This window comes from Sabethes cyaneus, chromosome 1 (assembly GCF_943734655.1).
Source record: "Sabethes cyaneus chromosome 1, idSabCyanKW18_F2, whole genome shotgun sequence".
Classification (NCBI taxonomy): Eukaryota; Metazoa; Arthropoda; class Insecta; order Diptera; family Culicidae; genus Sabethes; species Sabethes cyaneus.
Window position 1 is genome coordinate 4918334 of NC_071353.1, and position 25059 is coordinate 4943392.

Genomic DNA, 25059 nt, shown 5'->3' on the forward strand with positions numbered 1-25059 from the left:
ACTATGAAATTGGCGACGAGTGGCCCATAAGACCGAGTTGAATGGAGACGAGTGCTGTTTCAAGCCACCGCCACCCCAGCTCAATGCTGAAGAAGAAGAAGAAGACAATTACGAGTTTATTGCAACGATCCTACTGACGCTTACGGAAGTCATGTAGCGAGCTTTTCAGGAAAAATTGTGGAGTAAGAACTCAAAGTTATCAGTGATCACAAAAATATTAAGGACCTTCTATTTTTATATTTTTCCTAGACATAGGGGCATAATGAGCACCCTAACTTGTTGGCTGCTTTAAGTACCCAAAATGACAGAATTTTTAAAGTGTCGTCATTGCAAAACATACATTCACTATCGATAATTAAAGGCAAACTGTTAACAAATTGAAAAATAATTGATATGATGACGAAAATTGCAATTTAAACTTATGCTTCAAAAACTAAAAATCGGTCAGTGTGTGGGGCACAATGAGCACCCCCTGGGGCATAATGAGCACCCTTATAAACACATGCTTGAAGGGTGTATATAAGAACAACAACCACACATACACACACACTCACACACATGCATATACACATACATAAACACATACATACACATATACACATACACACCCATACATACACAAACATAAAACGTGTCAAAACGCCGATAAAACTATTGGCCGCAAGCCGCTTAAAGGCCATGAAGCCGCGGAGGTTGCCTCTGGAGCACACAAGGAAAGTTTCGTATGACGCTTAAGCTAGCTGTGTTTTAGTGTTGAAGACATATGCTTTTCCGTTTCCCTCTACCAGCTGGTATACGAGGGTTCTGATTTCACGGGGAGTAATACCGTAGCATCGAACCTCCACATACAAAATATGGACCACCAGCTCTTGTTCTGCAGCGGGAGCGAAAACAGTTTTGAAGGAATCAATTTGGTCCATCTCCTGCCCCGAAATTGCCGTTTCGTATGGTCTCACATACCCAGCTAACGTCTGCCGCAGAATGCTGTGGTACTTGGCGACTTGTTTTGTGAGTATTCCGTCTCGCCTTAGAGTGGTCAAGGCCACTTGCAAGGCCTTTTTTGACCTATTATGTCTTCCGGATGCTCTTGGCATATTCATACCATCACTGTAAACAAGCGTTGACGCGATAAACAAAGAAACTGACAGGTTAGTTAATGTGATATAGTGCTCGTTTCGCCCCACCTAAGGGTGCCCATTTCGCCCCCAGTCAAGTTTTTCAGCGTCTGTGAACCAAGTTAAGTTTTTTAATATAACTCCGTGTATTAAAAGTAGAGATCACTCATTTTTTGATAAATAGATACTGTAGTACCTACAGCAGTGTTTCGCATGCCATATGATGTTACAAAATACGTACTTTCGTAGAAAAGAGGGGTGCCCATTTCGCCCCGTGTGCTCATTATGCCCCTAATCCTCCTAACACTTGCAGAATTCAGAGGCGTATGCTTTTAAGGAAAATTTTTAAGAAAATAAAATCGCGAGAATGCAATGGAGACGTATGGTGTTTCATTTTCGACTGCAATGAAATATTGGCAAAAAATTTTTTTTATTTTCCAAATTGCTTATTCTTGCTTGGTTCCCGTGATTCGTATTTCTGTATATCGTACAAATCTCTATGATACGCGTAAAAGAGGGAGTAGTATCAAAAACATCACAGGGCGTCGTATGCAGGGCCTTTAATTATCGCCGAATTTCAAACAAAACAGAAAATCTTTTTTCTTAGCATACATTGTTTTTTATGCCTCTGAGTTTCGTATGTACAACTGCACAGTGATTTTCATCATAGTATACAAGTTCAATATATCGTGAAAATAGAACAGGAGAAAGTGATTTTCAAATCCAGAAGGTGATATTCACTTCAGGAAAAAAACAATTTTAAATGCAGTAAATGAAAAGAAAAATCTTATGTCCAACAGCTGAACGCAATAGATGCTAAATAACAACATAAATTTTTTTTATTGATTTTCACTGCTCAAACGTGAATATCAGTTTGTTACAATATCACAGGGCGCTGATATTGTATATTCTCGTGCATGAAGTTCATGCTTGCTGCATTTAGTTATTATGTACGTTTGATCAAAGCAAGCAGATTTTCAATGCAAGGTAGACTGATAATCCAGAAGTTTGAACGCTATGCTGATGAATATTAACAGCACTGGTCGTATGTCATCAATACAATATTATCTCTCTCATGGAATTAATCTCTCATTTCATATGCTTCAATTGGGGCATGAGTGAACAAATCTGTTTGAATGACAGCTGGACTAAGTTACGTTACCTACGGGATGAAATTTCCCAGCATTTTATTCAATTTATTTATTAATCACTTAGTTTCTAGAAGTCAGTCAGATTCAGTGACACACAGCGATAACAGACAGTTGAATTATGTACCTACCAAAGTCGTGTCTATTTAAGTAAGTACGTTTGAACAAAATCGAAGCACTTTTATAGTTTGAAGCCTTATTTTGATGTAACTATTCTATTAAGACGACCAAGAAAAAAATATGCGCCAAATACGGCATTAACAGGTAGCTGACCATGCGTCTCCTTAGGTTATCAATCGGACAAAGCAAAGCAGGCGCCACGGTTTTTTTTGTTTGCGTGGTCTGATGAGTAAGCAGTTACTGTCACTGACAAGCGACGACCATTTTCAAAATCAAGGTATCCACGAACGAAGGTTAAACAGCATTCCCCAGTCGGCGGCGTCGCTTTTCAACGTCGTCACCGCAGTCAACGGCAACTAACTTAAGAAACGTGTGCATCTCGATTTGGAGCTAAAAATAAATCACACTTCTGGCAGGGCGGTTTCGGTATAAATCATCCGAATCAAACAGAAAAGGTGTTCGTGAACGCAACCATGAAACCGTCGCGTTCGGTTTGTTTTGATTGCTCATGCATACACCTGTGCCGCGGGAGGCGTTCGTACCGAGGCCCTAACCGTACCACGTCCCGTGTCGCACCAACCGGTAGCACGGTTGGCTGCGTCAGTACCTACCTAACATTGTTTCGCGTGCGATCGAACGCAACGAACGGTTCATTGCGATTGACGTTGTGGCAGTCGGCTCCGTGTGGTGTACCGACGCACGCGGGGGCCGAAAGAATTTGTCTCACACTTGTAAGTGATGGCTAACGTAATCGGAAGGGTGGTACACGCTTTATGACACCACGCGATGCAGCAAGGATTAACGCGATGACAAATTATTCATATTTTTTAAACAACATTTTTGATAAGTGATGTAAAGCAATAAAGAGTCACTCTTTTCTTGTTAATGTCATGATCAGTTGAAAGCCAGGTATGAGCAATATGTCAAAAATGCATATATTTGTCTTTTACTACAGATTAAAAAACACTACGCGAAAGTTTATGTTTCATAGCAAAGATTGCAGGACTCGATATATGGCTGTTGCAATGAGGTCAAGTATATCAAAACTAGTTCAAAATAGTGATTACCACCCGACTTGCGGCTTAATGAAATGAAGAGTTTTTGGTTTGTAAATGTACACATATTAAACGACGGACGGAGAGAAAATAAATAAATAGACTGAAAACACGAACACCGGCACTGTATAATAAATAAACAGTCCATTCAAAAACCACTAGCCGGTTCGACAGACGTGTGCAAATTTTCAAAAATATCTTTGCGAAATTACCTCTTCAAATGCGTGCATATATTTCACCGCAATTCAGAGCATCTCTGGTCTGAATTCTTTGGCTGCCTTTTTGGCGAACATTTATTAAAATTTTACATGCACCCATTTCAAATAAACAAAGTAAGATTCGAGAACATCTCTTCGTAAACCCCCCTATGGAAATACATTTGTAGACTCATCAAGGATCAATCCGATCCACTTATCATCTTCTGTACCGCCGCGCCGCCGTCGGTGATGCGATGGAACAGAGAAGCTCGATTTTGTTTTGATTTTTATTCATGACGTCATGCGTAAACTATTGGCCACCTGCGCCTGCTCAGTTCCACTATACTAGTGTTGCCTGATCGTGGGAAAATAGTCACCACTTTCTTTAGTTTTCATGCATCGAGTCGCTAGCAACACGGCTTTTGACGATAGTCTTTCGCAGAGTTTTCCAACCAACCGCCCGGTTTATAATTAGAACAGTTGAATCGGGTGTTTGTGGAAAACCGTTGGACACGGACCGCCCGACGATTTCACATTGCTTGGTTGCCCACGACCACACATTCAATCCCACGCAAATCCCGTCATCCTCCAACTCGTCAGTTGGCTACCATCCAAGAGCAAACCATCTGAGGAAATCGGATTCCCGACCGAGGTGGGAGATGCTCTCGCGTTCGTGGCGAAAACGATCCCGAAGTTAGACCTATATCGTGGACGGTGATTTGACCAGCAGCTCAGAACATCTTCGAACGGCGTCCGAGACAGAACACCGAAGCAAGAACCAGAACAGTGTGGTGCCCAGAGTGATCTTAGCGAGAAGACCGAGCGTTAGTAGTGCGAGCGAAAGTGTGCTAGTGTATTCGACCTCCCAGCCAGTCCTTGAAGTGCGGAATACTACCGAAAATGGTCTACGATAGCGATTTCTACACCACCCGTCGGGTCGGTTCCAGCTACACCCGTCCGACTATTTCGTCCTACACAGTGACGGTGAGCAAACATTTCTGTCCATATTTGACCTCAATGCCCGCTACCCAATCAATCGCTCCCAGTAGTAGGAAAACCTCGAATATAGTGCCCTATCATTTTCATTCCTGTGCCAGAGAAAAATCTATTCTATAGCGAAAGCGATGTGAAAAGTTCGATGATCAAAAGAAGAAAATCGTTGAGATCAATAATGATTTTGTTACTGTAGGATTTCTTCAGTGCAAAAGAGTAGCGAACGGGAAATATTCATCACACCATGTGAGCAGGAAAATTAAGCGCCAGGCCAAAAATAACATTTCTTGCTTAAAAACTGAAAAGCTCGAGAGCACGCAAATCATGATGTGCAAGTATTTGGGGACTGTAATAAAATGCGAACCGTCCCCGTGTGTCAATTTTTCCGCTGACAAAAACCACAACTTGCTAGTGTTGCGAGATATCATACTTTGGCTTGTGAGTGATTATGTACACTGCTCGAACGGACAATGAAATCGAGATTTATTTTCGAAGTCAAATAGCTGTGAATAGTCGTTACGAAGTTGCTTAATTTAGAAGAAAAGTTGGCAAAAGTTTCCTGAAGGGATTAAGCCATATCCGAACACAGCCACAATTGCTTCGGAGTCTATTTCTATGCAAGAGTTATTTCACGTTGTTAGCTAATCATTGTCGTAATCCGAGACTGTTTTGGCGTAAACAAGTGACTAGTTAGAAGTGTGGTTCGTTTTAGTTATCCCAACGATTTTCTTCTGAATGGTATAGTTGAACTATAGTAGAAACGAAGTCAAGGACCTTCCATCTACTGCGCTAACGAACTTCAACATCATTTTCGTACTCTCGCATTGCAAGTGTCATAATACTACCAATTCCTATTCCTAACATCCTTTCGCTGTTTTAATGTTGTAGGAAAACTACCTACAGTAAACGCATTTAAAAATGTGAAACAAAGTTATATTGTAGGATATTTAATAGTTCGAACCAAATTTTCGATTGTTAGTTTGATTCAAGTAAAAATGTATCTCATTTGCATGCATTGGTTTTTGATGTTTTAAGTTCTATTTTATCTTACACCGGGGAAAATTATCTATAAACTTGTTTCACATTGTCTCTTCATCCTTCCCGTAATTCTGTTTAAGCCATTAAATTTTTACAGCTGCCGAATCGCGAACATCAAAGAAATTGAGACACGTTTGCTTTTGATTTTTTTCTTCTGTTTTTGAATTCAACAAACTCGCATTGCAAGAATGGAACGTAAAAGAAAGTTTTGCTAAAAAAAAAATACAGTAACGTTCGGTTCCGTAAATCACGCAGACAATCGGGAATTAGATTGTGACAATATCAGAAGCACTGAGATAACTGCTTTTAACTCGACAAAAGCAACGACGACAAGCTCGTTCGTCCCGATGCCGGAAGTTCACAGTAATTTGTTGCCAGAATGGCGTATCTGTTACATATGTATTATCGAGACAGAAGCGTACGGCGGCGTAAGCAGCAGCGCCTGTTTCCGATGGCAAACAAGCGGGCTTAAATGGGACACACTTCACAGCAGTATCAAGAACAAAAAAACTGAGTTCATAGCTTGCTTAGACAAGGGCTGCGCTATGGCGCATGAACGCAGCCATTTTTCACAAGAGGAAAGATTTATGAGAATGACGGAGACTTGAAAATTGTAGTCCGAGAATGCTTACTCTGGAAAATTTTCAGACCTTTTAAACTGGGGAAAATCAAAATTCGGTCGGTTGAAAATTTAAATATGTCATTCTAGTCACAAACAATTAAAGTTATAGTCTGAAATAAGCTAGCGGAACAGTTCTATTATTTATTGCAGTGCTTAACAAATACAATTATACAGCAAACTTGTTGGTTGAGTAATACAAAACACAATAAGTTTGTAAAGATCATGTTATTTTTCAATAGTATTTTCATATCGTTTGATGATAACAACCAAACAAAACTCATTGTAAATTGTTTTTAACATTGACATAATGGAACAAAGTCCACATACACTCAAAATATTCTGCACATAACTAATGGTAAATTTCCATATGAAATTCTAGATGATTATCATTTGCCGCATATAAACACAATCCGCCTAGAAATACACATAGAAATTATACGGATATGAATAGTATGTGCAATTATACACATAAAAAATATGCGCATATGAATAGTATGTGCAAAAGTTTCGCGTACCCATAAATTATAACTGTGTGGCATATAAAGTTCATTGACTAGGCACATTGCAAAAATCTATGTGTGGGACACATAGAAACTATACGAAAAGTTTTCTCAGTGTACAAGCTTGCTGTAAAAATACAAAATGGCGTCACATTCGACAATTGAATTTATAAAATACTAACAGTGAAATAGTGAAATATGTTGTTTACATTCGGTGAAATTTATGCCCACATACGCACACATGCAGAATATGCTAAAAATATCACGAACTCTACGGTTGATGGAAAAACTGGATTGTCAATAGTGTGCAACCTGTGCAACCGTGAGTAATTTCGTACAACGTAGTTTCTATTTCGTATCAACGGGACATCGAGATCGATCTAGTAGACCGGTCTAAAAAATTGGGCAAACATGATTTAATGATCATATAAATTATCACGGGGTTAGTCACTTCAAATACATTAGGTAAATTTTAAACATATTGCATATTTTTACTCGGGTTCTGACTTTAGTTTTCAGAAGGTCGCATAAGCCACGCAAAAGGATTTATTATGCGATCTTCTTTAAAACTAAAGTCAGAAATGATGAGAAATTTGTTAATAATTTGTTCATATAACTGTGTTCCCAAAAGCAACTAAAACTTTATAAATTCTGTTCAATTTGTTCTATTAATGACAATATCGATCCGGCAACCAAGGCACTTACAATATGTTGAAAAATATTTAATACGAATTGAATTTTTAGCCAAAATTTCCACTTCACCTTCAATACGATCTTGAAACTGTGAAATTCCATGCAATTCCATGTTAAGGTAATGCCACCTATAAAAGTTTACGATATGAGTGCAGTAAGAATAGAAATTTGTTAGAGTGCGAAAGATATTTCCACTCATAGACCACGTTGAAAGTTCAGGAGAGCGGAAGATATCGTGGCACTCCGTCATTTCCGAATATGTGATAAAAATTGTTAGGATGAGATGAGCACTATTCAAAATAATAAATATGTAAAAATGATTTATCACATGTAAATGATCAAATTTAATTTATTTGTGAAATATAATGACTACAAAATATGGAAAATTTTTTTGATCAGGCTTTCGAGTTTGCATTCGAATTTTTACTTTTTACATTTTATACCTTCCATCAGATTTGGTACCTCTACTCTCATCTTGTACCTCATTTGATGCAGAATGCGAATTCACTTCAAACTGCTTATTATTTTCAACTGTTTTCTAAATTTTCTTGAGTTTTCGCCTTACTATTGCCCATTTTTACTTGCTCCTTATGGCCCTGACACAATGCACACGGATTTTAATACGTTGCGGAAATTTGACAGTTTCTCTATCATACTTGCGTTGACTTTTAGGACATAGCTTTGTGAACCACTGACCTTCTTGGCAACATCACGTGTTGAAATATTGGGGTTTCAGATGAAATTTGCCTTGACCTATCCCTCCGTCTTCCATCAAGCTGCTCCAGGTTATTGATTCAATGGCAATCGATCCTTGAACCTTTTCATCACTCTTGAGACGATTGAATTAAAGATCTTCAGCATTTTTTCCCTAATGGGATGAGATAGTTCCATATGAAATTATGATTTTCCAAAGTAAAGTGCAAATTTTGTTTACCGCGTTTGACTCTCTTCCATCTTGGCCGAAACAAAATCGTCAGCTATGAAATTCACAGGATGTAAACATGTAAACAATACACTTTAAAAATACACTGGGCCAAATTTTGTTAATTTCTAATCGGTAGAAAAGATGTTATGGCCAGTGGTAAGTGCTGCAATAATTTGCAATTTTCGTTAAATATTCTTCTCAGTCATGGAAAACTTTAATTTATAAAATTTGGCTGGTAAAGATTGTGTTTGGAACCATTTTGTACTAAGCTTCACGTACTAAAGTTAAATGTTCGCCATATTCGTCCACACCTATTGTTTCGTTATTGTTTATCGAAAGCCGCCCGCTTCAAATAACAAACAAATTCCGAAATGAGACCATGCCAATGGATACATTTGAATAATTGACCTGCTCCGTGGCTGCACCGTAGGTGGTTAGGACCATAAAATTGAACATTTTTCACCAGCGTTTTGGTGTGTGTGCGTTTTTGTTGAATGCTCAGCAGCACATAACCTTGCGACGAAATACTACGCGCATGATGCCAGGCGGGGCAACTTTTCCACCCGCTACCAAGCTCTGTTCGTACAACTGGTTCGCAACCAAACCGGCACCAACAGGAGAAAAGTCTAAATTTAGCTATGCGAAAGCCGAATCCGCAAAAAATATCATTTATCTTGAAAAGTGGCCTCCTCAATACAACGTTACTTTTATTTCACTTTCTTGCCGTCGCATTTGAAAATAAAAAATTGGCGGAATGTTTGCAGTCCACGATCGAGATTCTATTTTTGAAAATCCATCATTCCAACGCGTGTAGGATATTTTCTCGACTCTGGAAAATGTTCATTGCGTATCAATTTTTGATTTTTTAAAACCCAACTCACAGCACCGCTTATGAAACAACTAACACAACACACCTACCCAGTTCGCAACAATCCAAGTAGAGCCTCCTCCTTGATGTAGTCGGCCTCGCTGGCACAGAGGATCGCAACCAACATCCAACTCTGTCTGCATTCTCCTTCCAGAGACGTGGCGTCGACTGGGACAAGGTACCGTTCGTTCCCCGGCCCAGTCTGATTCCGGACCCGATAACAGCGTTCGGCAAGCGCCAACCCCGCAAAGAGGCACGTGTATCTATCCTGGAAGCCATCAACCGTGAAGGAATCGAACCGGACCCCAGAATCCTAGCACGACCGATTGACGACTATTTGTCGCCGAGAGACCGCAACCGAACTCGCATTCTGAATGAATCTATCCGCAAAGAGTATGCCCGAGCCACTGGGCACCAGTCCGAGCTGGACAGTATGGACACGGTTCTGCGTCGGTTGCACGGGGAAGCACCAGTTAAGCCACAGCGGCGACAGGTTATCTTCTTCGAGCCCGGCTATGCCAGAAGCTACCATCGCTAGATGCTAGATGAGCCGAAAATCGGAAACTAGAGAGATCAACACCTTTTCCCGAACCCGTTCCTGATTACTTCCGACTAACGAGACGAGCAATTACGAGTAAATTCTTACTAACGACTACTACTGTAGAAAATTAATAATTAAAATACACCCTTTATTAATCTTGTGATGTCTGTGGCTGCGTGCTTGTCTAGTTCATGCATTTGTGTGATTTAAAATAAATCGAACATGCAGCCAGTTGATGGTGGGCAGTATTATTTTTATGTAAATTTGACAAAGTACAAACATGTTTCAATTTCTGGATGTGGATTCGGAGGTCGTTTCCTAGCAGCATTGTATCCCATTTCTCAAGTCAATTCATTCAAATGACAGCCCACAACGCCAATGTCATCGTGTTTTTTCTTCTGTACGCTGTTGTTGTTTGTTGTTCGAACCCATTCACAGACCCCTCGCTATTCCACTCTCACCACCACCGATGTCGGTGCGCCTCGCCGTGACGACTCCTACTCGTACAGCAAAACCGTACGTTCGGAGACATCCACGAGCTCGTCGGATCCGTACTCGTCACGTCCGAGATCTTCCACATCGAGCTATACCTCGACCTCGGAGCGTAACAGCCGTGGCGGCCCGGGCGGCTACTCGTACAATACCGAGCGCACGACCACAACCGGCAGCGGACCGGGTGGCTACAGCTACAGTTCGACTACTTCCGGCCGATTGCCGTACGGAACTTCCTACAGACACTACTCGTACCGTGTCTAAGCGAACATCCACAACACCACGAAATTACAACTGCAGTCAAACAACCTAACACCCAGTGCAACGCTCGACAAATCAAATCCATGATGGAAGTTTTGTGACTACTAACTATTTATTGTAAAGTATACAACAATATCTATTCACCAACACAAAACACACCCACACATTTACAATTGAACAAATTGGAATGACACTTGCTCGTGAAAGAAGCAAAACAAAATTTACATAAAAATAAACATACACACAAACATTTATAAACATTTTAGTTATGTGTAACGAAAACAAACTATCAACAAAGCTTTTTCTTGTGTAATCATACATATATTTGAGTTTTTTTCTGTGGAAATAAAAAATGCAAAACGAGTCTACACTCCCCAGATACTTTGATTTATTTCAATTAATCCTGCCTCGACGAATATTAAGGGGCACCAGCACCATAATTTGCAGTGCAGTGGAATGCGATGTGTTGGTTACCGTTAAAAGTAGCAGCAAACGTGATTTTTTTCTTTATCGATGATCTGCGATAGCGGGCGGCAGCAATACCAACACCACAAATAATCCGCTTGTCTATTACTAGAGTAACGCTAACATTCACACGCATACTGCTTCCCTAGCGCAAATCAAATAAACACACACCAACAACATATTTGTCATTCCACTGTACTAATGATGTTTTTCTTGCTGTGTCCTCTGACTTACTGTGTGTCATTTGTCTTCCAGTTAAATGTGTTCTCTTCAGCGTGTGTTATTGTTCTCTATGAGTGTGAATTCGGATGATGTCAAAGAAGATTGCTGTTTAACTTTTGTGGTCTATCCATCTTTTCTTCCGCACAGACTCCGCTGCGATACTCCGGAATCCCTCGAGTAAGTATGAGCTTCCCGGGAAAAGAAGCCGTTGTATCTGTTATTAACGTTTTTGTTTCTAAACATGTGTAATCTGTAACGAAACAACACACCGAAAACACCGTCAACACCATTAGTACGATACATTCACCACTACTACCACAACGTATCGCAACCCAATGCCATATATTGCCCATAAGCGCATTGTTCCAGTGTCACGTATTTCCACCACGCCGTCCAGGGTAATAGTTTCACCGGTGCGAGTGTTTGGCTCACCCGTCCGCGTTCTGGGATCGCCGGTTCGGGTTTTCGGTTCACCGGTTCGCGTCATCAGCTCACCCGTGCGAACCGTGGTCCGAGCCGTTCGATCGCCAGTTCGTGTAATTTCTTCGCCGGCAAGGATCGTTGCAATTCGCTCGTCCTACTTGCGACCGTCGATCGTCAACAAAGAATTCGATCGTATCGAACGTAAATATCGTGCCAGTCCCGTAAGTAGCGCCCTCGAGCAGTATTACAACTCGCCCTCATACTTGGTAAGAATCAATGTTACGACACACAAACACCAGTTGAGTATGACAAATGCCCTCTTTCTCTGCTGCCTACACCTCACCCGGATGGCTCCTTGCCGATGCTAGTAATGAATTCTGTAGTTTAGCTGCTCATTTATTCATGAGAATCTACTTTACCGGCTGCACTAGGAACAAAAACTACCACTAATCACGTTTCAGTAGCGCACCTTGTTATGCTTGTTGTGACCTTGACCCACTTTCGAGCTTACCTTGAGACATCAGTCATATTATGACTCAAAACAAACAAACAAACAAACCATTAATCACCGATTTTATTTTCGGATTAGACGCTGTGACCGTTTCAAAGTGACCACTCTCTCTCTCTCTGTTCACCGAATGGGTACAGAAAGGTCATTTCGTTACAGGCAGCTCTAGATGCCACTAATCAACTATTTATAATTTTAAATACCTGTTCTGTTCTAACTGCACAACTCTCCCTAGACACTAACGCACCATACCGCTTCCGCCAATTTACACGCCTTTTTCCTAAGAAGCTGTCAACGAAAAAATATCGGCGACAAAGTACGCAACCAGCGGCGAGCTCGATCTGAACAGGGTAACTTTTCAAAATGGCTATTTTGTGTGTGACAATGAAAATATGACGCATTTGTCTTCACTTTTCAAGGGTTTATATTGACAAATAATCAAATAATGCGTTCTTTCGGTGTCCCATTCGGTGGTTACATTATTTCGAAAAGTTGCCCTTTATTTTTACTTTTCGTTGACAGTTAAACACTGAACATGCTAACATTTTGCACCGAGCTAGCTGTTTCAAAACTAAAACCCTTCAACAATTCAGGAATTCGACGACGAGAAACGGGAGATTCGCAACTCAGCTGCTCTATTGCTGCGCCAGTTGAACGATCCAGTGCCACGGCTGATGCCTCCACCGGTACAGACCGCGATCCCGGTCTCCGAACCAAAGTATGTCCATAAATCTTGCAATACTAGTTTTTAACGGCACTCAAGAACTCTGCCTCGTACACAGCCTCAAAAAATGGGTATACGATCCATTCAGCCAGCACAACAAGTACAACAGTGACACTTACGTCAAGAGTACCATCACCGATCCGCTACGCAGTGTTGCCAGAGACATCGAAGCCATGTCCAGATACCATTCGCCAGCCTCCCGCTATGTCGGTAAGTGTCATCCAATTCGTTTTTCTCTTCTGGTTACTATTCGCAAAAAAGCCTGAATTATTGAAGTCCTATCTTTATGCGCAATTTTCTTTCCCGCTATATAGTTTCAGTTAGTGTGTACTAGTTCTCGAATCGAGTTTTTCTCCTGCAATCTCTATTTATTAATTACCATGCGATCATGACACCGAAAAAGAGCGAAATGGTTCACCCATTTGTCACCAGCCTCGCGTTGCATTTGTACATAAAAGCGTCTGTTTGATAGTTCTTTTGTTTCTTTTTCCCTTTTACTATTGCTGCAACCACCCGGTAATGCAACACCCCCTCATCGATCGAACATAACACGTAATTTTTCACTCATTCCAATGCCATTTACCGTGCCGCGTGTTTGATGAGAACGCTTTGCCCTCTCGTTTCCAACCAATCAGAGTACGTCCTGTTAGACGACATACTGTGGCGTTACACTTATTACGTCGATGACAACGGTTAGTATTGACATTTTGTTTTACATCCTTCCGTCCGGTTCACGTGCAGATTTCCGTTCGAATCCGTTCCATCGATCTGTGTTCTGGTGGTATCTCAAACAAAGCAATCAATGACTACTTGATGATACCTTCATCCGCACAGAAGTGTTTGTACAGTGTCATATATTTTTTACTTGGTTTTTGTTTTTTATTTTTTGTTTTGGTTTGATCTCCCCCGTTTTGGAATACTCTGTCGAAAAAGGTACTGCCACCTGTGGTTAAACAAGAAGCATCGTCAACGTGAGCTAATTCGTATGTAGGTTAATTAAAGCGGCACTCTCTATCTCTCTCACTGTATTTGTTAGCGATATCAAAATTGTAATTAACATGCGGTACAACTAAAAATCGCCACTTTTGTTTAAATAGAAAAGCTTTTATCTAAAACCAAAACTATTCGGATTTTTCTTCGCTTCAAAACAAAGGCAAAAATCACTTGGCCAGTACGCGCATAATCGGATCAAAGGCGTACCCGAAGACCAAGCCACGAATTTATAACTATGACACAGCCCGGGTCGGCAGAGACGTCAATGTCATGTCCCACTATAGTTCGAACCGCAGTCAGGCCAAAGCCGATGTTGAGGAAGGTAAGCAAAAGCGAACCCAACGCAGACTAGATAAGTTGGAAGAACAGAAAGCCACTCATCAACAGACAGAACCGATACAAACGCAACAACTGTCAGATGATTGTTTAAATTGAAATTGTATCCAGGCAAAGGAGAAATCGAAGACAGTCAAAATGTCAATCACTATCCACATCCAGCATATATAGCTAGCTTTCATGGTGCATCCAGCTGCTCTGTCCTGTGCCATTAAACATTACGCTTATGAACGATCTCCAAGACCCCTTTTTTGATTGGCCTTAAACTAGAACTACACCATTCTAACAACACTGCCACCAAGCATCTCCAAAAATAGATGATTTTCAACCGACTTCTAGTGGTACCTTAGTTGTTAGTTCACAGCTTAGTAGCTGTCAAGAAACCGTCGCATGGCTCCGCATCATTCCGCGCCAGTACTAAACGCACCTACCCCATCTGTGATAAACTTTTTCTATTTTCTCCCCATTGCTAGCACTAGAAGCTTCAAAATCTTTTTGTTCTAACTTCGTAGTAAGCTACAAATGCTGCGCATACATAAAAACAAAACCAAAGTGTACAGTCTGTTTACCGTAGTTTTCTTTTTCCTCCATTCAGATCGTTATTACTATTATAAACCATCAACTGTCATTGTAAAATTCTTCGCCTACCCTGTTACATCGTTTTTTACCTATCGAGTGTAGAAAGTAGAAGTGAGTGAACGCACACAAAACACTAATGTAGGAACGAAACCAATCATTTGCGACAGTCATTGTATAACCAACAATTTGTTAGAGCATTGATCATTTTCTGAAACAAATGATAAACTCGATCGCGAAATCTTCGAAACGAAACTAATCGAATGTTATTCTCCTTTTTCTGTTCGTCAGTAAATACGAAAATTAAAAAATATCTAGAAAAGTACTATCTGCAGCATGCCTATAAGGTCCCCGACGAATTCCGGGAATTTTTACACCAGTAATTCTGAACCATTCAGAGACAAGCTTGCAAAAAATAGAAAGAAAAACCGGTAATTTTGAAACCTCACCGTAGCAACAAGACCACTTTAAAGTAACTAACACTATCATCTCACCTGTTAGTCTATTGATACTGTTAGTACTATCTGCTGCTAGAAGATCACAATTGAAAATCATTGACACATCCATTACAAACAGAAAACACCAGAGCACCCGCCATTCTTAACCCTGCGAAGATAGCTAAAGTTTCCTATTTTGCACTACACGCTCCCAGTTTACGCCCAAATCGAACGAAAACGCCGCCGACGCATGCAAAGGGCGATGATCAGAGAAACCAAAGAAGCATTAGAAGACTACAAGTAATACTGATACCCAACAGATACGATGATATAATAAACATGACGAGAAACAAAAATGGCGGCTCCCGCTGGCATCTTCGTTTCACTCGCAGTAACCCAACAGTTTCAGCAATCAGCACACAGCCACATTTAACACTTTCAAATTCTACTCTTTGACAGTTATAGTAAACTACCGAAGAAAACTACTTCTCTCGAGGCTTATAGGAAACGCAAAGCGCTCACTGATGCTCTACGAGAGCTGGAACAGGAAGAAACTACACAAGTAATTGCACCAACACCGTCTACACTAAAAACTTGTCTCAAAAACAATTCAAATCATCACTCAGACCTGATCGGTCGTTCACCATTTGCTCTACCCGTCATTGGCTGCGTACCCCACTTTTATACTTATTAGACACCCATTGACAAAAGTATCGCATCAAGTTCAAATTTCTTCGTGTTTCACTGCATAAGCCAAAATGATTATCGATCTAATGGATTATCTCTTTTGTTTCTACTTGATCCCTTCCTTTCTTTAGTAAAAATAAAAAATAACCTCTACCGTCAGCAGTTGTATCTCCCGCACACTCGAACCTACCACAACATGTGCAATCCGATCCAGCGACGAATGCACAACGGCAAATTTGTCTGGCTAGACTATAAGAGCTACAAACCCTAAATTTTTATGCTACGTTTCCTCTCCGATCGCATACACGAAATGGTTAACTTTTACAACTTCAACCGGTAAATTTTCTATGTTATGTGTTCATCCAGATGAACGCTTCCGTTCCGAACCGGAATGTCTTATTTGTTTTGTGTTGTTCTTCGTCATTGCTCTACCAAAGTAGTGTTGCTAAATCAACGTCCACCTGTTCGGTTAAGCAAAACAAAACAAAAAACCTTGTGAGTTTGTACGGAAATAAACCTTTCATCAGGCCCCACCCATATACGAAACTACACTCATACACATTCTTGACTACTCAAGCGTTCTCGCAACAGGCCAACCAAAACCTGGATGCTGGTAAAAAAATGAAGAGCTGAATCATTCAACGCGAAAATATATGTCTTCATGGACGATCGTTTCACTCGTTTTCTCCTATTAATGGATATTGTCTGTTTCTGTCTTTCTATTTCTTTCGTTCTCTATCTCTCTTTTTCTGCTAATATTTAACTGTGTTGTTCTAATTGCAGTCGAAACTGAAAAAACTAATGTTCGTAAATCAAAACTCGGGGACAAAAAGGGCATCTATAGCAGCGACGTTAACTTGGCCGCTTAAAAAAAATTAAAACAAAGAAAAACAAGAAAAAAAGCACGAATATTTAAACTTAAAACGAAGTCTAACTGCGGCAAGCCTTGTTTTCTAACTAGTTTTGTTTTTCTTCTTTTGTTAATTCACATTGCAAAAAGAAACAAAATAACGTGATTGGAATATAAGCTTTCGATTCAAAAAAAGTTAAATTTTTTATTATCGTTTGCCTTTGCACGCCACAAGCACGAGCCGCTCATGAACACCCCTTCTGTTCTATTTTTTTTTCTTTTGTTGATAATGCTGTCAAATTGGACTGCGTACTGACCGTTGCAACGTTATCGATTTAGTTTTAAAACAATATTGCAATAACTCCTAATAACGTTAAAGTTGAGTTCGATTCATGAAAAGGAAACTGCATTTTTTCAAATAAAAATACGAATTTGACGAGCAGAAAACCGTCTGTAGCTTTTCCGTTTCGTTGGTTCTGTTGGTTCGAAACGTAACAAACGTAACGTTTTATCTGTACTCGGTAAGGATAACACCACGCCATCATTACGTCGTCGCTGGTGTTCGTAGGATTAGTTAAGCTTAAACATATATTTTCATTTGCCTCTGCGAAACTATAAGGTACCATAGAGGGGCGGATTTATTTACAGCGAAGTTTATTTACAAAAGAAAGGCAAACATAACCAATAAAAATATCTCGCTAAGCAATACATCTGTACGGTTATTCCACAGACAAATTGAATCGAAATATTATATTTACAATAAAATCAATATGTTTACCGGAGGCGCAATTTGAACTCTTTTGTACATATATATGTTAAGTAAACTTTCGTGATGAAAATGATCAATAATAAAAGCAACCGTAGAAGCTCTAAAAAACTATTCTCTGTAGTAACCTACTTCCCAAGTCCCGTCGTACTGTTGAGAATATCTGTTACTTCCAGCGCATGCAAACTCCCTAGTGTTATTTTGCCTGTAGGTGTACAAAGCAATACAAGAGGTACTCTAAAGTGCCCTCCTATTCTAGCTGTACTCAAATGAATGATTTTTTCAAACTTTCTTTACTAAAAAATACAACAACTATAAATCAATCTGCCAACCAAAATAAAACAAAAATCTCCAATTCGTCTGAGTTAATCCCTCAATTCAACCGATGAGCGCGACTCCACCTACCAACTACTTGTATAACCACTATTAAAAGTAAGTAAATTTACCTATTGTTTACTCTGTTTCTCGCTTACTCAACCTAACATACTCATTGGCGAATGTTTTATTAACTAACCACTTCTGGAACACTGCTGGAACACTTCTTCATCCGGCATCAATGCCTCAGCACATTTCGCCGAGACTATTTGATTTTGAAATCTCTGTCTTTTTTGTGACTTTTTTTCGAACTGCTCAAAACATATAACGTTGGCCTAACAAACTGGCTGCATACCGCACAGTTTGTGTCGCTGCACACGATTTATACCACAAGTGTACAAAAACAAAAACAAATAAATGGACACGAACGACCGGAACCGGGACAATCAATGCTCCCATGGTTCATTTCCTTGTTCTCAGCAAAAGCACTAAACCACCACTAACGACTCAACCCACGAAACGTTCCATGTTACAAGCATCTTCTCATGTCTTACATTCTAACACAACTGTGCTCTATCAATTTTCCTCTTCGCCTGCCATATGTACAACAAAACATCGCCGAATACCCCGAATGGGTCTAATACCCTCTAACCTAACGCTGAATTTTTTCCGTTGCTATCGTCGAACTGTCCGTCAACTGAGCAGTGAGATTAAATCCAGCCCGGCCTACGCGTAAGTTCAACAACCCGAAACTGTACGACGATCCGACCGATCCGAAGCTGCAGGACAAGCAGAGCAAAATTGACCGGGTGGCTGAGCTGAACAAGGTACGCTACGAACCGGTCAACCTTGAACGGGAACGGGTCAAAGGACTTGAAGAAGCCAAAAAGAAGGAGGAAGAATCCATCGAGCGGGAACAAAAACGTCAGGAGGAGAAAGCAATCCAGGAAGAGAAGGCACGCCTGGACGCGGAAGAAGCCGAGCGGAAACGTCTGGAGGAGGAGAAACTAGCTGAGGAAGCTCGGCTGGCCGAGGAGAGACGATTGGCCGAGGAAGCGCGGTTAGCCGAAGAAGCACGACAGGTTCGTTTGAAAGCAAACCATCGCAATGAAACGAGAAGGAGTGGTTCTAATTGAAGCGTTTTTGCCTTTAGGCGGAGGAGAAGAAAAAGAAAGCAGCCGAGAAGAAGCGAAAGCAGCAGGAGGAAGAGAAGAAACGACAGCAGGAGCAGGAGGAGGAGCGTAAACGGTAAGCCCAAAACATTACGGGAAGCGTGAGTTACGCGGAACGAATTGGCACCTTAATTGGTTAATGAAATTCAAAATTTTACCACCGCAGATTGGAAGAGGAAGAACGCAAGCGAAAGGCCGAAGAGGAGAAGAAACGGTATGATTGGCAAAATTTGTTTCATTCGTTGCTAGAATCAAAATTTCGTTCACATCGAGCTTTCTTAGTTATTGTTTATACTATAAATGCACCTGTATTTTTCCCTAATCCCAGGAAAATAATTTTTATTAGTGCCTCATTTGCGGTGGTTGATCATGATTTACCACTTTCGGGTGAGGTTAAAAGTTTACGCGAACCCAGTTAACCAAACGAAGTCAAGGTCATGGTGCTCCAAACAAAAAGATTATAATAAAACAATAACTCAGATAATTATGTGAAATCTAACAAGCGCAACGTTTCACTTTGTATATACTAGAAAATCTACATGCGAGCTTTCATTTCAGATTGGAGGAAGAAGAGCGAAAACGTAAGGAAGAAGAGGAAAAGAAGCGGTAAGAAAAAATCATGTGAACATAACACGTTGAATATTTCATTATTTTCTTTAACAAAACAACAGCGCTGAGGAAGAAGAACGTAAACGCAAGGAAGAAGAGGAAAAGAAGCGGTAAAGAACCATCGATAAGTTGTTTAAAGTTGTTAGAACTTGCTCATGTATTGTACAATTTCAGCTTGGAAGAAGAGCGGCTGGCAGAGGAAGCCCGGCTTGCCGAAGAAGCTCGACTTGCCGAAGAAGCAGCCCAGGCCGAGGAGAAAAAACGTAAGGAGGAAGAGGAGACTCGAATCACCGAGGCGCAAAAGATTCGCGAGGATGAGCTCTCACGGTTGAACGAGCTGGAAAAGCAAGCCATTGAGGAGGACAACGAAGAGCTGGCTCGAGAAATTGCAGAACTGAAGGCTATTGCACAGTCAGATGAGGAGCTATTGAAGCGGCAGGCTGCAAAGTTGGAAGACGCACCTGTTGCCGAGGAGGTTCCTTCGGCTGAGGGTGAGGCTGCACCGGTAGCAGAGGAAGTATTGCCCGAAGCGGCTGTAAGTGCAGAAACCGCACCAGCTGCGGATGCGGTCGAAGAGAGCAAGACTGAGGAAAGTCCCGCTCCTGAACAGTAGGAAGCACTGCACATAACCTACCAGAAAAATTCAAAAACAAAAAAATTTCATCGTGTTTTGATAACTGTTTAAATCGAAGCCTTTAACCTTATCAAACAACTTATGCTGAAAGACACTAACGACAATCGGATTAAAACAAAATATTTTCCGATAACAATCGAATCCGAGCGGAAAAAATTAGGACCGGAATTTTTCTCGAGCTATTTTAGGAACTCTAGACATTCGCAAGAAAGCGTGAGAACCGCTAAGCTGCACCTCTGGCGTATGTACACCTTACCATACGGAACAATGAGGGGTATAGACGCAACTGTCTATACTGGACCCTTCAAAAACTGTATGGCTCTATAGAGACCAAGATAATATTTACCAGTGCATTTTTTCCGTAGCTTTTTACTCGAATCCTTCATCGCGCCCTATCGAAAGCAAAACGCATTATCAAGTCGTCGATCAAAATTTATTGTTAACACACATCCTTGTATAATTGCAACAAATATGTTAAGTTTGCAAATAAACAAATCTCGAAGTTGATTTACAGACTTACTTCAATATCGATAACTGGCTGCGTCTGTTTCGGCGACCGCAGCTGTTCGTCTAAATCGTCACAGTTCAAGTGTCGGACTTTCGCCAACTTTTCCTCCAGAATGTGACAGGATTTGGTCAGTAGAGGTTCCCATTTGGGTGGGGGTAGATTGAAGTCGTCTTCAGCCACTGGTATGGTGTGTAGTTTGATGTCTGGACCAAGCAGCATGGAAACCTGATCGAATATATCCACAAGTGCTGTCGCCTCGTGCAGCAGGTCGGACACAGCACGATGTTGTGCATCACTCCACGTGACTGATTTCTTGTTGTTTGTTTTGGGTTTTCTGGCTGGTATCGGAGAAAGCCTCATATTGACCACTCGCGAACCGATTACAAGATCCTTGAATTTCGCCCACGGTTGATCGCCTTCACCGATTGTACGACGGGGAAGTTCACGCGGTACATAGCTCTCTAATTCCTCATCAGAAAAGTCCAGGCTCTGCCAGGAAGAGTAGGTTGATGGCTCCGCCAAACGAGGTTTGTGTTGACCGGTTTCCTGAGATGACATAGCCAAAAGATCAGGAGTGTTTTTATCCTTACTGTTATCGTCACCCAAACCGGAAGCGTTGTCTTCCGGTATGTCCGGCACTTCCAGAATATCCAGTTCATTATCGAAAAACTGCTTAATCTGTTTGTCTATTTTTAACAGTTCCTCAAAACAGGAATATTCGCGCACAAGTTCAGCGGGTGCTTCTTCACTTCCGGAGTTCGAATTTTGCCCATCTCTTTCACCGGCTTCCAAAAATTTTCGAAACGACACGGCGCTGCGTGGAAGCGCCGTCTGGGTGGCCGCATTGATGGTCTGAACCGTATCCGTCATCTGGGCAACCGAATGTGTGAAAATCACTGGAAAAACGAAAGAAACCCGTCTCATCAAGGCATACTGCGATGCGAAAGAACTGTAATACAATTGCCAACTTCTTTCACGACTAAATTTCCATCAGTAAGGATCTCTTCGTCCTTCATTGTGATGAGATCTTCCTGCTCGTCGGTGGACGCCTCCTTCATTAGCTTTGTGGGTGTCGGATCCGTTTGAACAGACACATTCGCTCGCCGTAGCCGTCTGTTTGCATGGAAAAGAAAATACTAACTGAAACACATTGGACATTCTATTCAGCTAGAAGTTTTTGAGACTGAATCAGGGGTGCTATTTTTAACTTATTCTTTGCACTGAGTTACTGTTGCGATCTACTGAAGTGAAAGCCACATACTTAGATGCATCCAAAATTCTAGCACGAAGATCTTTTTTCGGAAGCACGGAGCTGACGCTGGCCGCACGCCACGGCGGGCGCTCCTTAGGATCCTCCTTTGGAACTGATTTCTTTCCCGATTTAGTCGCTGCATTCGATCTGGAATAATAACGCACAAATGACTGACCTTCAAGCAAATTTCTATTTCCGAATTTTCACTAACTTAGTCGAAAGAGGGGCCAAGTTAGCGTTTGAAGCTGTAATGGATTCATCGCTTACGCTTTGCGTCTCGCTGGTAGTTTCCGATGGCGGAGATTTGCTCATTGCTTACAATGCAAACTGTTAGTAGAAAAAATAAATCGATTTTCGCTCTGCTATTCGCACAGTGCTCTCCAACTGTGTAAGGAAATTATGCATTGCCGCGTCTCGGTGCGGTCGAAGTGGCACTAATCCTTGTTGCCCTGTGGTGCATGTTTTCCCTGACAAGCAACGGCGTTTCCTTGGCGAAGTAGGAAACAATAAATAGGTTGATATATGTATGTAAATAAGGAACAACCGAGGATTACAGGCGATTTGGCAAGTTTAAAGAAAAATCAATAATGCTGCTTCTCCATTAAAAATAATAATGCAGCACGTGATCGCAGTAGAGGACCGCTTTACGGAATGTGGTAAGTAAATTTAAAAACTCACGAAACATACACAGATTATCCCTCTGTGACTGATATGCTATAAATTACTATACTACAAAGCCGAAGCTTAATGATTATAGAGTTTAGCGTAGGCTGACCAGACTTTCCGGATTTGGAATATTTGTCCCGAATGACCAAGTGTCCCGGAAGGTTTTCCGCATTGATCATTTTTGTATAAGGTACAGGTTGTAAAGTAAAGGCTTATTGGGCTTAGACGTCTTTCTTAGACTTGACTCTTCTTCATCGACAGACTTCACGGCCGGCTGTTAGAGTACATGACAGTTACGGGGCTGGTGCAAAAATCTTACTGGCTCTATCTAGCAGCACCGCCTAGCCGAGATTCGGACATAGGCCGAGTAAGACGCATTTCTCGGGTACTTTTTCATTTCGACGTATCTGCAAATGAGAGACTCTCTTCGTGTCTCCTCTCTTTCGCCGTTTACGGCGATACTAATACATTTTGACACATCAGCTTTGCATAAATCGGTTGCCGGAGTCACTAGCTAGCCAAATGTTTTGAAAATTTTGTTTTCAATGCATTAGTATCGCCGTAAAAAGCGGAAGAGAGGAGACACGAAGAGAATCTCTCATTTGCAGATACGTCTAAATGAAAAAGTACCCGAGATTTGATGTTTTTTTGCAGTAAACAAAATAGGTATACTTCCGCTACTCGCACTGGGACTGTTATCATTTTCTATGGAGTTGCCTATATAAAACGGACTGTTATGCGAGTATGCAAGTGCGAGTTTCCTGCTAACGACGAATTGTTAAAATATCAGCCTAAAACCCCGTGTAATTTTATATTATGTTGTAATTATGTAAATCACCAATTTTGTATCTATTTCTATTTGCCATCTGAAATGCCTCGTAAGGGGAAATCTGGTCACTTGTTTAACGTTTAGCAAACTTGTCGCTAAAAACTATACGTCAGAAAATAAAGTTGTAGAAAAATAAATCGCACATCATTAATTCTTATAATTGTTTCGGATCGGATAAGATAAAACAAGTTAACAGCACGTGAAAACGGACACTGATGTGATCCACGTAACCGCTTCTGGTATAGGATTAACAAGGTTTGTAAAAGAAAACTGGTAAGAGGGTGGATTGTAAACCTTCAGCAAGTCAGTATAATTAGGTCAAAATAATCCGTTTTAAGCTTCTTTATACTCGATAAGCAGAAACCAAAGAATACGCTTTTTAGGTTCTGATAACCTTTGGCTACATTCTAATGTTTTTAAACCGCTGTATTTGTAAAAATAGTAATTTGGGAGCCATTTTTATGAAAACAAATCTTAATTTTTGAATGTCTACAGTAAATTTGGTCTAAATTCGTAAAAAAACATTAAATTCGAAACTTCTTTGATGGTAATATTCTTCTTTTTCTTGTGATACATTATGCGCATTTATCTAAAAACTTAGCTCGCTTATTCGAGAACAGTAGCAAAATATTGCCACCGACATTTTGCGCTAAACGGACAGAGGCAACTATAACGCCACAAATTTTTTCAAGTTTTTCAGTCTTTTTTTCAACAAAAAAAACAAATATTAATGGGTTCTCCCGTATCTGGGGTCCTATTCTCATCTAAATTTTATAGGGGAGGTGACAATTTGCAGGGCCCATTATGCTTTGCTGAAGTTTGTGTTAATTCTACGTGTAATTGCCATGGCCTTATAAAGGGTTGAACAAAGTCTGCCGCATTGTTTTATTCATATAAAGCATCAATGCACAGCCAGATAATTAAAGAACCAAATTAGTTTTATTAAAACTTCTTCTAACAACGAATTTTGTGCTAACGAAAAGGGGTTTTATCAGGCACGTAGAAAATTTCAATTCGATCAAAATAGTGAATGTGAAGTTTTACGTCCGCGCGCGGCGGGAGAACCGAAACACGCGGCGTAATTACTGAAATACTTATTTATTAGACATAACGAAACGAGTTAAAATATGTGCGGCTTGATTGCAGTCCGCTCTGACGACTACTGACTCGTGTGACTCAGTTCCGGTCAACTGAGGTATGCGCTGCTCTATCACAGCGGCAGCAGAACCGCGGTTGGCGAACTGGGCGCAAAGTAGATCAGCGCCGTGTTGTAAATCCAGTTACTCTCAACATAAAGGTTCAAGCCATTTACAAGATCAATCTTGCTGAAATCCTAGTTTCTCTGGTAACTCAATGTTTATATGATTGTGTGCAAATTTAGCTTTATGATTTGTTATAAACGTAAAAAAAATCGTTTTTGTTCGTTGGTCGCAGTTTCATCAATTTCATCCGAATCGACGGTACTTCTTTATCTATACATATAAAAATGAATTTCTGTCTGTCTGTATGTATTGTATGC

At 40.7% G+C, this 25059-nt stretch overlaps 2 protein-coding genes across 2 annotated transcripts; one reads left to right on the forward strand and one right to left on the reverse strand.

The window, feature by feature from the left end:
* The first annotated feature begins 4440 nt into the window (after positions 1–4440).
* On the forward strand, positions 4441–20264 carry LOC128743357 (uncharacterized protein CG45076). Its single transcript, XM_053839916.1, has 13 exons — positions 4441–4619; positions 11403–11432; positions 11549–11944; positions 12780–12904; positions 12969–13120; positions 13546–13602; positions 14064–14225; positions 18576–18952; positions 19024–19118; positions 19209–19256; positions 19601–19648; positions 19714–19761; positions 19826–20264. The coding sequence occupies exons 1-13, from the start codon at positions 4536–4538 to the stop codon at positions 20262–20264; spliced, it is 2061 nt and encodes a 686-aa protein (XP_053695891.1). The 5' UTR covers positions 4441–4535.
* A 529-nt stretch (positions 20265–20793) lies between these two features.
* Positions 20794–22357, reverse strand: LOC128733186 (uncharacterized). The gene is made up of 4 exons (XM_053826859.1): positions 22257–22357; positions 22055–22192; positions 21752–21906; positions 20794–21689 (listed from the first exon to the last, which is right to left on the reverse strand). The coding sequence occupies exons 1-4, from the start codon at positions 22355–22357 to the stop codon at positions 20794–20796; spliced, it is 1290 nt and encodes a 429-aa protein (XP_053682834.1).
* Between the last annotated feature and the right edge of the window lie 2702 nt (positions 22358–25059).